At 37.0% G+C, this 15866-nt stretch overlaps 1 protein-coding gene across 1 annotated transcript; it reads left to right on the plus strand.

Moving 5' to 3' along the window:
- Positions 1-280: 280 nt before the first annotated feature.
- LOC107584537 (CUGBP Elav-like family member 4) lies at positions 281-15301 on the plus strand. Its single transcript, XM_016271187.1, has 9 exons — positions 281-369; positions 564-702; positions 1640-1792; positions 2691-2801; positions 7891-7953; positions 8099-8179; positions 10028-10111; positions 13036-13232; positions 14539-15301. The coding sequence occupies exons 1-8, from the start codon at positions 292-294 to the stop codon at positions 13161-13163; spliced, it is 837 nt and encodes a 278-aa protein (XP_016126673.1). The 5' UTR covers positions 281-291; the 3' UTR covers positions 13164-13232; positions 14539-15301.
- Positions 15302-15866: the final 565 nt, after the last annotated feature.

Genomic DNA, 15866 nt, shown 5'->3' on the forward strand with positions numbered 1-15866 from the left:
TTCACGTGTCCTGCTCGTGACTAACGTGAACCTCTATATTTTAATTAGCGCTATCTGCAGCTTCACTGGCTCCTTGACTTATCAGAGGCATCCCATGCGTGAACAAACACAACGCTATTCGATTTCGACTTAATATAAATGCAGTTAGCGGGAGGTGTTTCAGAGACTCAGACTTGATGATTTAAAATGCTGAGCTAGCTGAAATGTTCACAATACCTCAAGACAGAACAACCGAGAGTGAGAAAATAGATGAGAAAATGAGAGCAAATAATTTAACGGACCGTTCGACGCATGCAGCAGATGGCCGGTCAGATGGGCATCTTCAATCCGATGGCCCTGCAGTTTGGAGCGTACGGCGCCTATGCACAGGCAAGAGCTCTCTCTCTCATTACACACTATTCCCAACAAAACTGCAGCGTCTCAGTGGAAAAATCTGTCGACTCTAAAGTCTTGATTATACACAGTGCTCCATGCATTATGTGATTGTTATCTTAGTGTGGTAATATATATATATATATATATTTACAGTGGTGTGTGTGTGTGTGTGTGATTTTGTCCGTCAGGTTCAACAGCAGGCAGCACTGATGGCATCAGTGGGTCAGGGAGGATATCTCAGCCCTATGGCGGCTTTTGCTGCCGCACAGATGCAACAGATGGCCACCATCAACGGCCTCCCAGGGGCTCCCATGACCCCAACATCAGGTGAGGAAACACACATACACACGCGCAGACATTCCCAGACTGTATTGGTTTCAACTTCAAAGTCTTTTAATTATTTTTGGTTATCATTTTTGCTTTTTTCCCTTTACTAAGTCATAGTAAATAAGAGCGTTTTTTATTCTTGTTTGGTAAGAGCCATAGATGATTTATAAGGGCATGTTAAAGGCACAATATGTAATATTTTTTAATAAAAATATTCAAAAACCACTAGAACAGTGTTATGTATTTTGCTGACTTGTGTACTTACATTATCCCAAATGTTTCGAAGAATGTTTAAATGTTAAAATTTCTAGAAAACATGGAAACACCAAAGACGCTTTAATATGTTATGCGTTTTATTAGACAGGTGACGACCGCACAGAGTAGCATTATAACAGAACTTTCAAACGTATCTAGTATGATAAAACAGTGCTGCTTTTTTTCCCCACATACGCACACGACCGGAAGGAGCGGAAGCAGTCGACTGTGGCATAATAAAAGCTCAGCTGCTTTCGAGCCGAGCCGTGTGTCGCGCTCGTTCAGCGGCTTCGTTTCACTTCGACGGCTTTCAGTCTCACCCTGCTTCATTCTACTACATTAATAAATCATTAGCTCATCCATGAACATGATTTCTGCCCGAGTCCCATGGGATTGCTTCGGCTGTGGGGATGAAAACCACAACTCCCATGATTCCACACTCAGTCATGGCGTCATCAAACTATGCCTTTGCTTCTTTGTTTATTTTGAATATGCGTCCTCTAGCAGCGAAAATTACATATTGTGCCTTTAAGTAAACAATTTAAACTCATTTATTATATGAATAATAATACATAATTTAAACTTTAGAAATAGTCATTAGTAATAAAATGAAGAAATATTATTTGGTAGCACTTTACAATACGTTTAAAATATGCTCTCTTCTCCTTGGCCCCGCCCCCAGGTGGAAGCACGCCCCCTGGCATCACAGCTCCCACGGTGACCAGCATTCCATCTCCAATTAGTGTCAACGGTTTCACAGGGCTGCCTCCTCCTCAGGCCAACGGCCAGGCCCCAGCGGAGGCCATGTTTACCAATGGGATCCATCCTTACCCAGGTACTACATGCTCTCATCCACAGATATACAGCAGAAATATAGCAGATTTTAACTTTAAATTATATTTAAAAACTCTATAGACAAACTTTATGGTTACACTTTGCAACAGTAATATACAGGACTAATAATACAATTTTTATGTCGTCATCCTATTTTGAAAATTAATGTCAGTGAATTACAGTATTTCTTGCAGTGTAATCAAATTTTATGTTTGTACATTGTGCACTGTTTACTTATGTGTTTAGGAATATAAGTGTTCTTCCTTTTGATGAGTCTGCAGTCTTTTAGTAAACACGGAAGCATGTCATTAAATATGTTTCTGGAAGTTTCTACGGTTACACTTTACTTGAAGGGGTGTGCATAAGACTGACATGACACCTTCATAATCATGACATTACACATGTCATGAATATAAAGGGTTTTTATGCATGTTTATGACAACTGTCATTAAGTGTCATTCGCTCAGTTCTGTAATTTTTAATGCAAAGATGACATTGTCTTTGTTATGGGCTATGGTTAGGGGTAAGGGTAGGGGTAGGGTTAGGTTAGGGTTAGGTCAAATAATGTCATATTTGCATTAAAAATTACAGAACTGAGCGAATGACACTTAATGACAGTTGTCATAAACATGCATAAAACCTCCTTCATATTCATGACATGTGTCATGTCATGATTATGAAGGTGTCATGTCAGTCTTATGCACACCCCTTCAAGTAAAGTGTTACCGTTTCTACTTTAACTGCATTTGGAAATGCCCAGTGGTCGGCTGGAAGCTGTCACAGTGCGAGTCTGTGTGTGTTGTGGATTGGTATTCATGTTCAGTGCCACAAAAAAAAAGCAAATGCTGTTCAGTGCCACAAAAAAAAAAGCAAATGCCCGTCTCCTGGCTGTATCCCAGTTTTGCAGGAAGTGGTGTTTAGGGAAGACTCGGAGAAGGGCGGCCTGGGCGTGGCACAGAGAAGTTGTTTTGGGGTTCAGGGAAGCTGCTTCCTGTCGTCTCTCTCAGAAGGTATAGAACTCCCTCAGACGTTAGTGTCGTGCAGTGTTGTTTTACTGTGTGTGTCTGGTGTGTGTGTGTGTGTGTGTGTGTGTGTGTGTGTGTATATATGGGATATGGTAGACAGAGGGAGTGAAAGACATGTGAGTAGTTTCTTCATGTTTGTTTGGTGTGGTCAGCTTTGTAGAGTGATGTTGTTGTTGTTGTAGTGTGGCTGTAGTTTTATGTGCATGCATTGTATTTGGAATACACTTTCATTTAAAGTGACTCGCTCAAGGGCACAATGGTGATGCTTATGCCTTCCGGAGTTCAATTCTACAAGCTTTTGGTTAGCAGCCCACAACTTTTTCCATCAAGCTACACAACAACCAACAGTGAACTGTGTTTCCTTTAAAGGGATAATTCACCAAAAAATGGTATCCTCATTTACTCACCCTGAACCAATGTTGTTCATGCTGTTTCATACAGCAAAAAAATATAGGGACATAGGAGCATTGAATAGTAAGAACAGGCAATATTATATAATAACACACACAAGTCACATTTATTTATATAGTGCTTTATACAATACAGAATGTGTCAAAGAAGCTTCACAGTAATAAACTAACAGTGTGAAAATAACAGTGTCATTGTTGCAGAATTCATCACTTATGAAACAAATTCATTTTTTAGTTTGTTCATTTTTAGTGTTGATTCAGTTCAGTTCAATAACAGTGTCAGTTTTGCAAAGTTCATCAATTATGAAAAATTCAATTCAGTTATCAGAAGCTCTACAGAAGGCAATGTTGCCATTATTCAGTTCAATTGACCCTTCGCAAAGACCCACCCCCCTTAGTTACTGTTGCTACGTCTGACAAGCCATGTTGCTCTCACAGCACACATCATGTTCTCACGCAGTGAAAAATACATTGTGGAGCAAAGAGGAAACTGACAACACGCCGACAGACAAGACGGAGCAGGTTACTTTTGGTATGAAACAAAGTCTCAGCTTTCAAATGTTGTCATTTTTTAAGAAATACAAACAATAAATGCCGTTTTGTGCCGTTGGCTCTAATGTGTCGTGACAAATCACTGTAGCGCCTCAGTTTAAGCGGCACGTGAACTGATCATCTCTTCCTCAAAATAAACATGAATGAATATCAGAAGGTATTTTGTTTCAACCAAAACACACCATTTTTCAAGTTTAAAGTCCACCAACATTAATCTACTCTCCTGTCTGGTTTGTTTGTCGGACAAAATGGTATATTCAGTGTTATAATTGGTCAGATCGCCTGTCAATCAAACTCCCGCCTAAGGGTCGATTCAGTTCAGATTTTCTTCTCATCTGACAAATAATTAACAATAATTTTGATTATATGTAATATTTATTGATATTTAAATATGCTCTAAAATGCTAAATTACATTTTATTTTTTTGCAAATGAAGAAAACATTTTAATGAAATGAATAATAAAAATATAAGAATTAAAATACAATAAAAGTCTTGATTGCATTAAAAATTTAAAAATAATTAAAGGGATAGTTCACCCAAGAATGAAAATTTGATGTTTATCTGCTTACCCCCAGGGCATCCAATATGTAGGTGACTTTGTTTCTTCAGTAGAACACATTTGATGATTTTTAACTCCAGCCGTTGCAGTCTATAGTCGTATAATGCATGGCAATAGTAACAAAATCTATGAGAGTAAAAAAAACATGCACAGACAAATCCCAATAAAACCCTGCGGCTCGTGACGACACATTGATGTCCTAAGACACGAAACGATCGGTTTGTGCCAGAAACCGAACAGTATTTATATAATTTTTTACCTCTAATACACCACTATGTCCAACTGCTTTGAGCGCACGCACAGCGTCTGGTGCGTGAGGTGTGTACGCGCTCTGGCATAGTTTACGTTAATGGGTGTGTGTTGATATCCAGCCGAAGAGCAATCAACCATAACTTCAGGCGAGCAGGCTCAGAAGTTGGGAATACGTGGAAAGTCACCACTCCCGAATGAGTTCGCGCGAGAGAACGTAATCTTTTAGTTTTAAGTCGGTTTGAACAATCCGGATAAGCGCAAGTAAGTACCATTTTGATTAGCCGTCGTACCTACAATGACTGTGCACTGTGTAAACAAAGAGATTCAGTTCAGTTCAATAACAGTGTCAGTTTTGCAAAGTTCATCAATTATGAAAAATTCAATTCAGTTATCAGAAGCTCTACAGAAGGCAATGTTGCCATTATTCAGTTCAATTGACCCTTCGCAAAGACCCACCCCCCTTAGTTACTGTTGCTACGTCTGACAAGCCATGTTGCTCTCACAGCACACATCATGTTCTCACGCAGTGAAAAATACATTGTGGAGCAAAGAGGAAACTGACAACACGCCGACAGACAAGACGGAGCAGGTTACTTTTGGTATGAAACAAAGTCTCAGCTTTCAAATGTTGTCATTTTTTAAGAAATACAAACAATAAATGCCGTTTTGTGCCGTTGGCTCTAATGTGTCGTGACAAATCACTGTAGCGCCTCAGTTTAAGCGGCACGTGAACTGATCATCTCTTCCTCAAAATAAACATGAATGAATATCAGAAGGTATTTTGTTTCAACCAAAACACACCATTTTTCAAGTTTAAAGTCCACCAACATTAATCTACTCTCCTGTCTGGTTTGTTTGTCGGACAAAATGGTATATTCAGTGTTATAATTGGTCAGATCGCCTGTCAATCAAACTCCCGCCTAAGGGTCGATTCAGTTCAGATTTTCTTCTCATCTGACAAATAATTAACAATAATTTTGATTATATGTAATATTTATTGATATTTAAATATGCTCTAAAATGCTAAATTACATTTTATTTTTTTGCAAATGAAGAAAACATTTTAATGAAATGAATAATAAAAATATAAGAATTAAAATACAATAAAAGTCTTGATTGCATTAAAAATTTAAAAATAATTAAAGGGATAGTTCACCCAAGAATGAAAATTTGATGTTTATCTGCTTACCCCCAGGGCATCCAATATGTAGGTGACTTTGTTTCTTCAGTAGAACACATTTGATGATTTTTAACTCCAGCCGTTGCAGTCTATAGTCGTATAATGCATGGCAATAGTAACAAAATCTATGAGAGTAAAAAAAACATGCACAGACAAATCCCAATAAAACCCTGCGGCTCGTGACGACACATTGATGTCCTAAGACACGAAACGATCGGTTTGTGCCAGAAACCGAACAGTATTTATATAATTTTTTACCTCTAATACACCACTATGTCCAACTGCTTTGAGCGCACGCACAGCGTCTGGTGCGTGAGGTGTGTACGCGCTCTGGCATAGTTTACGTTAATGGGTGTGTGTTGATATCCAGCCGAAGAGCAATCAACCATAACTTCAGGCGAGCAGGCTCAGAAGTTGGGAATACGTGGAAAGTCACCACTCCCGAATGAGTTCGCGCGAGAGAACGTAATCTTTTAGTTTTAAGTCGGTTTGAACAATCCGGATAAGCGCAAGTAAGTACCATTTTGATTAGCCGTCGTACCTACAATGACTGTGCACTGTGTAAACAAAGAGTGACGTATACGCGCGAGAGATCACTTTTGGTGCTTGCGTAAACTACGCCAGAGCGCGTACACACCTCACACACCGGATGCCGTACGCGTGCTCAAGGAAGTTGGACATTGCGGTGAATCAGAGGTCAAAAATAATATAAATACTGTTCGGTTTCTGACACAAACCGATCGTTTCGTGTCTTAGGACATCAATGTGTCGTCACAAGCCGCTGGATTTAAATTGGATTTGTCTGTGCATGTTTTTTTTACTCTCATAGATATTGTTACCATTGCCATGCATTATACGACTGATAGACTGCAACGGTTGGAGTTAAAAATCATCATATGTGTTCTACTGAAGAAACAAAGTCACCTACATCTTGGATGCCCTGGGGGTAAGCAGATAAACATCAAATTTTCATTCTTGGGTGCACTATCCCTGTAAGGCATGCTTTGTGTACTGTTTTTCACTAAAAGTATGACATATAAATTAACTAAAAAATATTTTTTTTTTTTATCATTTGATTTTTTTTTTTTAAACCTGTATGTCCTGCTAAATCATTGGACCAACAACTATCATTGAACTGTGGTGCCTTTAAAGAGATAATTCACCAAAAATAAAAATTTTACCATCATTTACTCAACCTCATGTCAATACACAAAATAATATAATAACATGTATATTATGCATATTTATGCAATTTCAATTACAAAACAATCTGCATAAGACGAACATTGCAAGAATATTAGAGAAATATTAATATTGAAGTTCTCTGAGGCCGTTTTCATGTTCAATACGTTCGATAACTAAAATTATGGTGCTAATTGCGTTTATATAAAACAAGAGCACGCAAGTCCTCAGTGTGATATGAGAGATGTTGCATTGCGTTCAGTTACCCAGTTGAGCAGTCTGATATTTTGCATTGCCATGGATGACAACAAATGTTAGGAAATATCTGACGCCTGAATGCTGTGATTGACCAATCAGAAACAAGTATTCCAGAGAGCCAGCGTAATTTTCAGTGTAATTCACTGAAAATATAGGCCATCTTCATCTTCTTTTGTTCATACAGATTTGGAACGACATGACAGTTCATTTTTGGCTTAATTCCCCCTGGTTTTAAGTATAATGTTACTCACAAGTCCATCAAATGAGCCCCAAGCACACAATCCTGAGTGTGGATGCTGCAGTATTTACCGTGTTAGTGTTTTAGCAGCGTTAAGTTAGCAGGCTGTGAGAATGTGTATCAGTGTGTAGAACAGGAGCGTCGCGGGCCGGGCCTGAATTGCCTTTATTACTGTGAAAGCTCTCAGCTGATTGATGTGCCGTGTAGAGTTGTAGCTCTATATTGTTCTCTGTACACTCTCCGGCTGTCTTTCCAACACTCGGGCAGCGGGGAAGCTTGGCAGGGCCCCGTGCGAGTACTACGGCTTAATTGTTTGGGGGTGAACGATGAGGGGGAGGGAAGTGAGGTAAGATCATTCTCGGTGCACAGCTTTCGGAAACACACTCAAGCGCACTCAGTGACCCCGACTGTGTCTGTAACGCTCTTGTCTCTCTTTCCGCAGCTCAGAGTCCCACTGCAGCAGACCCCCTACAGCAGGCCTACGCTGGAGTCCAACAATATGCAGGTCTGTCACTCAAAGGAGGCTGTTTGTTATTTTCCTGCTTCCCAGTTAATAAAAAGTGCATACGCTGTGTCTACGAGTGCTGGAATAAGAGGTGTGAAGTATGTGTGTGTGTTATTTGACACATTGGCGTGTGTGTGTGTCTCAGCAGCCTTCCCCGCTGCATATGGACAGATCAGCCAGGCCTTTCCCCAGCCACCTCCCATCATCCCTCAGCAACAGAGAGAAGGTGAGTCTGTCAGATATGTCACCTGTAAGAGTGAAGGATTCAACGTGGTCACTCTGTGACATTTTCTGTAATTGTCTTTTCATTGATGTCCTATTAATATGAGATTTTATACATCGATTGTGCTGTATGCAGCTCAAAAGTTAATGATCAGTAAGATTCTGAAAGGACGCATTAAATTAATCAAAAGTGACAGTAAAGACATTTATAATGTTACAAAAGATTTCTGTTTCTGTTCTTTTGAACTGTTCAAAGTAAAATACATACAAATCAAATCAACAAACCCTAACAAGACGAGTTAAAATGATTGTCTCTGGTGAATGATGGCCTGTCAGAGATCAACAGACGTTAAGGAAATAACCTAGAATGATCCTTTAAGTTAGATTTGGTGCTCTTGGCTGACTGTGTGAAACATTAAACACAAGATTGTGGTTTCGTCTCCCTCCAGTGGCTGCTATTATAAACTATACAGAAATATTACCAATAAACCATCATACAGAGTCACTATCTGTACTCTTACTTTACCAAAAAGGAAGACGACTGCTATGCAGATGACAGGAACCCATGTGCACAATTTGTCAATTGAGGAGTAAAGAGAGTTTCATGTCTGTGGTTCTCATGAGCTGTTATGCATTATAGAATGTTATAATGTTTGTTAATTAAAGTTATTAGAAACCGATGTGCATGAGTTCTTTTTGGGACAATGGACAAAACCAGCTTAACTTTATTCACCATATATTTGTTGATTGTTATGGATTCTAAAACAAGGAATTATGCATATAAAAATAAATAAATAAAAATTAGTGCTGTCAAATGATTAATCACGATTAATCGCATCCAAAATAAGTTTTTGTTTATATATGTTTGTACTGTGTATATTTATTATGCATTTATAAATACACAAATATACATGTATTTATTTTAAAAATATTTACATGTGTATATATATTTATTTTCATATATAATTCATATTATATATAAATATTTTATATATAAACAAAACATATTTTTCTTAAATATATACATGCATGTGTGTGTATTTATATAAACATAATAAATATACACAGTACATACGCATATATTATGTAAACAAAAACTTTTATTTTGGATGCGATTTAATCGTTTGACAGCACTAATAAAAATATAATGTACTACAAACTTTATACAAAATAAATACAACACCAATGATGTTTTATTAGCATTGCTAGTTTTTCAATCATGTATCTTTGCACAGCCAGTATATGCTGCAGTCATTCCCTTTGGATTGTGGTCTGTGGTGTATGATGGGCCTTAGATTTGTCCCAAGAAATTAAAAACAAACTTTGCAATCAGAGTAAGTGCCGTGATTCGATGAAAAAGCTCAAGGTCATCAGAGGAGATCATAATGACGATGATCCGTGAACTAATAATTTCGATCAAGCAGTTTGTCCTTTCTCCATATACAAATGTTACGAATTGTAAATGAGTTTCGCCTATACAGTGCTTTTCTGTCATTTTACACTCAGTTTGAAGGAAGAGCTAATCTAAAGCAACTCTTTTCAGGAGTGCCTGAAGAACCTGGAGGTGTCACCACCGAGTATTTGTTTGTACGGTTATTTCATCTATACAACTTAAGAAGAGAATTGCTATTTCAGATGCCAGGGCAACTGCTCAATAAAGAGAAACTGTTTCTATAGCTTCTACTTTGGCAAGCTGAGTCTAATTTCACCATTTGTCTCTTTGTTTGAACCCGCATCTCTCTTTATTCCTCTCATTTGCACCTATTCTTTCTGTGCTACCTGTCTAACCGCCTCTCTAATCCTTTGTATCCCACAATCCTCCTTGTCTTTCTCTCTCTTTCTCTGTCTCCAGGGCCGGAGGGCTGTAACCTGTTTATTTATCACCTCCCTCAGGAGTTTGGGGACGGCGAGCTGATGCAGATGTTCCTGCCTTTCGGTAATGTCATCTCCTCCAAAGTGTTTGTGGATCGGGCGACAAACCAAAGTAAATGCTTTGGTGGGTAAAAATGATAAGACACCTGTGAAGATTATTCTCATTCCTACTCACACTATTAACATTTTTACCTCATTTCTCTACCACAGCGAAGCTTTCGTTTGAAGCCGGGTGCGCACTGTGTGGTTTTTGCTCCAATTTCGCCCGTTTTAGGGATGGTAGGGCTAAAGAGTTTTTGATCACTTAGTATGTGACAAGCTCACCAATGAGCGATAAATTACTTTTACGATGAATCGTAACTTCTGAAGTTCTTCCTGTGTCTGAAATTTTGACGGGAAACTATGACGAACCACTTGTATACAACATATTCCACATAAATATCTTACGATGATATGTTATCGTTGTAATCAGACTATTAAAAGGACCAAAAGTTCACACTTAGCAAGTCGTTTGGGGTTTTTCATTTTGGATTTATGTTATTAATTCGGTTTCGTGTGAAAATGGCAATGTCAGAACAAAGCTGGACTGGTGACACGGTCAAAGTCGTAGATAATATGTATATTTTACACCTAAAATGTCGTTTCATTGTACAGTCTGAGAAGCACCAATCAAAGAGGACAGAAAAAAATCACACAGTGTTCACCTGGCTTATGACAGAAAAAAAGAATGAATGGAAAATTAAAGGGAAAATAAGAAGAGGATGTACTGTAGAGTAGCATCTTTATGTCCTTAATCAGCGTGGGACATGAGGCTGTAGGGGGAAACCGCAGAAGCGTGTTCGCGTGTCCCGCTTGTGACTAATGTGAACCTCTATATTTTAATTAGCGCTATCTGCAGCTTCACTGGCTCCTTGACTTATCAGAGGCATCCCATGCATGAACAAACACAACGCTGTTCGATTTCAACTTAATATAAACGCAGTTAGCAGGAGGTGTTTCACAGTCTCAGACGTGATTTGAAATGCTGAGCCAGCTGAAATGTTCACAATACCTCAAGACAGAACAACTGAGAGTGAGAAAGTAGATGAGAAAATGAGAGCAAATAATTTGCGTTGAAATGTTCATGTGTTAACTGAACAGAATTTTGCTGTCATTACTAAGACTTCAATAACAAGTTGAAGATGATTTTCACCATACACTTTGCTTACCAGAAAAAAACTACAAATATATAAATCGTAAACAAAAATAAATAATGCATTTTTGTTGAAATTCAAGCTACCTTTTTAATGAAGTAGCTACACTACAAATTACAAACAAACATAAACTTTACTTAAATGGGCAATATTTCTTAGACCCCATAAAATTAAAATGACAGTTTTATGGCTTTTAGTCCATGTTTGTTAGTTTTAACTCTATCTAAATGCTAGCAAACTTTGAAAAGTTTTCCACGAACCAAAAATATTAGCGATTCATCTTGCACATACACTGTAAAGAAAAATCAGTAACATTTACGGTAAAATACCGGCAAGCTGTGGTTGCCAAAACTTTACTGTAAAAGATATGGTTTCAGCATTTTAGGATTTACAGGAAAAAAACGTATTTCATTAACTGATAAAATGTTATTATACCAACCTAAAAGATATGTTTTCAGCATTTTAGGATGTACAAAAAAAAACGTATTTCATTAATTGATCAAATGTTATTACACCAACCTATTTAAGTACTAATATCTGTTTTGTAGCATTGAAATACACTGACAGCCACCAAAAACAAGTGGTGATGAGAAAGACACATGATGAATCAAAGCTCATCACATACAGCTTTTCCAGAAAGGAAATTGAGATTTATACATCATCTGAAAGCTGAATAAGTAAGCTTTCCAATGATGTATGGTTTTTTATGATAGGACAATATTTGGCCGAGACACAACTATTTAAAAATCTGGAATCTGAGGGTGCAAAAAAATCAAAATATTGAGAAAATCACCTTTAAAGTTATCCAAATGAAATTTTATATATTTACAGTAATACATTTACAAAATATCTTCATGGAACATGATCTTTACTTAATATCCTAATGATTTTTGGCATAAAAGAAAAATCAATCATTTTGAGCCATACAATATATTTTTGGCTATTGCTACAAATATACCCCAGCGACTGAAGGTGCACAGTGTCATTCACACAAACACTAAACACTATCATGGTAACACACGATACTGAAATAATGCAATAAACATTAATTTAACAACATTAGATGTAAGATAAAATCCTAATGTACACAACTGAGAAGATTGAGAAGAACCGAAAACGGAAGTTATTTCAACAAAAAAAGTATTTTTTCAACTTTTGTACACCAGATCGACATTTTGAGAAAAACCTTATAACTGGAAAAACTATTTCAAAAGATTTTGACAAAAAAATTAACATCAACTAAGCCATTTTCACTCACTGAAAGTGTAGTTAAGTTAGTAGTGTCACTATTTGTACTTCCCAGTGTGGCTGCTCGCATAGCAGAAATACAAATTTTCATTTAAATTTTACGAGACATTACACTATCTGAACATTAGCAGGTTAATTATTTTCTGTACTCTGCATGTCATTAAACCGAAGATCTGGCTAACTCCTGCTAATGCTAGGAGCGACTGGATATTGTGTATTAGATTTTGCATGTGCTCTGTGCTTCTGATTATTGTGTATAATATGTATGCTGTTGTACTGTATTGATGGACTTTGTGCATATATGTTGAATGTTAAACATGTGGTAAAAATGTGTCACAATGACTTAAGTAAACTTGTTCGATACCCTTTGCTCCTTCGTTCATTTCACGCTCACCTCATTCTTTGTCATAAAATCATTTCTGGCCTCATTTCTCCCCTTCCCTCAATCCTATCTAATGTCCATCTATCCATCGCATTACCTTCTCATCCATCTGGTGCTAACCTGTCGTCTTCTTTCTGTCTCCATCTTTCTCCCTTCGCTCTCCAGGCTTTGTGAGCTTTGATAACCCGGGCAGCGCTCAGGCTGCCATCCAGTCCATGAACGGCTTTCAGATCGGCATGAAGAGACTCAAAGTGCAGCTGAAGAGGCCAAAGGACGCCAACCGCCCATATTAGCCCCGTCCCTCCCCCCAGCCACCCCTGACCCTGGGGTTGAAGGCCGCCGCTACGCACAGGGAAGAACAGGTTAGCCAAATCACCTTGGAGCCAAAAGACACAAGGATATACACATACTATACAAGTGAACACATCAGTTCAGTCAAATTTGTGAACTGATTCATTGAAAAGTAATCGAGTCAGTGATTCATTCACTGACTCGATTTATGTTCTTACTCTGCATAATTCAATAAATAATAAGTATTTTTGAATATATAGATTCACTCTGAAATAAAAGTAAAACGGTTTGCAGGTGCTGTTTCATGTTGACTTTAAATCCGAGTATAACAGCATATGATATCAAATAGGACCCTTCTCTAGTCTGGGCAGTGCTGTGGCAGAGGGGGAAAGATTAGTCATTTCTATGTATTTAATTTCATCTCACATCTCCTCATCTAAATGAAGATGGAAAATTTACCCTGCTGATGCCTTTTAACTGGGCCAAGTTACTCTACTTACACAGCTAGTGAGGCAAAAAAGCAAAACTTCACAGAATGTCTTGATGTAAGTCTAGATTTATTTTTAACATGTATTTGTTTTTTATGACATTATAAATTCCAAATTTGTATATATTTTTTTTCTGACATTCCAAATTTGTTTATATATATTCTGACAAATAGCTAGTATAGCTTTTTATGCAAAAATGTGATTATTTATACAAATAAGTTTTATTTATAGACCATTTTCCCAAAACAGAAAAATAATTATGTTATATAATTATATAAATTATATTATAACAAATTAATATAATAATTATTAATAAAAATGTATTGCATTAATAATTAAAAATAACTAATATAAAAATGATTAACTTTAGTATAGTAGCTCTTTATGCAAAATTGTGAACAAGATTTTTGGACCATTTTCCCAGAAATGAAATATAATTATATTATATCTGTTATAATAAATTATATTTATAGATTATATATAATTGACTAATTAATTAATTGCATTAATAATTAACAAATAAAACCACAATTGCTATAAAAACATTAACATTGTTGATCATTTTATATATTCAAAAAATATATATTTGTCAACTTTAATGCACCAGAAACAGATGGACTCGAAGCTAACAGGCATGGACTAAAAGCCACAAGATGTGGTCTTTAAAGTAACAATGAAACAGCACATCACCAGAGAAGTATAATGTTTTCACTGGAAGATCTAGTTATGACAAATTGATTAAACATTACGGGGTCAAAAAAAAGTAAATTGAAACATATGCATGGATGATTTGTTCACAATAAGATCAACAACATGCATTCAAACTAGATGGGTGAATTTTCATTTCATGTCTTTAAATGCTTCCATCCTTTTTGTGTTTCCTTCCTAGGTTTTGTAGAGCTGGAACACATGTTGAAAACATGCCAACTGTATTTGAAAACACAACAGATCAAGATCATCGGGGCTGGGGATACAGTACAGCTGAAGAGGGACATGAGGAAAACGTAGCCGCATGATATACCACCACCACCAGGCTCAATGGATCTTTTTGGACTTCAGTGTTTAACTCAGGGGAGCCGCGGGGTTACTGGACCATACCGTACTCCCTTCTTCGAACCCACGAACCCTTATTTTGCAGGACTGCAGAATACACTACTGAAGACCAACACAAAAAATATATATATTTAAAAAAAGAAAACCAATGTAAGTCCTCAAAAGGCTCTGAATCTATGAATAAGTAGTACGGGGAAAAAACACTTTTTACAACTAAGATAGACTTTTAGATGGGAATCATGTAATATTGAACACGTCTTTGGGAAAACTTTTTAAAGAACTGTTTTAGAAACCAACAAAATGGATTAAAAAAAAAACTTGAAAGACAACTTTTTGGAAGGATGTGACAATTCAGGACAAGAACTTGCTTCGACTCGGGATGGTCAACTTTTTTTCTTGGAGTGCCTGTCCGTTTCCAGGGGCAACGGCTGCCACAAACCGCAGCCTCCGTCCGCTGGGAGACTTACCTGTCATTCCTTAGTTGTGTAGGGACCAAATGACCAAACCTTTTTATCACAAATGAAACAGAAAAAAAAAAACAGTACCTGTAACATAATCGGACCACTGCATCTCTTGCTGTGCCAATCGGTTTAAGAGTTGTATTTAAAAAAAAAAAAAAAAAAAAAGGATATATGTATAAAAAGAACATATATGACTATATGCATAAATGCATACATATAGATTGCTGATATGCTTTTTAAATACTGGCAGAAATATTTCCGATGGCCCGTTGAGGCCGTTCACTTCGCTAGTTTACAATTACTGCTCAAAATGAAGAATATTTATTTTTATTTCTCTTCTAGTTTTTCTCTGTGGTGAGAGAAAGGGTGCATGGGAAGGGTTGTTCCATAATGCAGCCTTACCTTTTCTATCTTATGTCCTGACCTTGTAGTTAAGAGACCATCTTAAAGAGGTTTGAGATAAACAATCCTGTTTATATATAACGTACATACATACAATATGTATATGTATAGCAGATGTTCAAGCAATATGTATTCATATTTATGCACCTGTACAGCATATATATGGATACATACGATATTAATCCCAAAACCCATATATGTATTTATATGCATATATTTTATATGTGTGTATATATAGAAACCGGCTATTCAATATGTAGAGCTGTCATTTTTTTGTAGATTTAAGCTGGTGTTTGAAACC

This window comes from Sinocyclocheilus grahami, unplaced genomic scaffold, assembly GCF_001515645.1.
Source record: "Sinocyclocheilus grahami isolate Dianchi unplaced genomic scaffold, SAMN03320097.WGS_v1.1 scaffold61.1, whole genome shotgun sequence".
Classification (NCBI taxonomy): domain Eukaryota; kingdom Metazoa; phylum Chordata; class Actinopteri; order Cypriniformes; family Cyprinidae; genus Sinocyclocheilus; species Sinocyclocheilus grahami.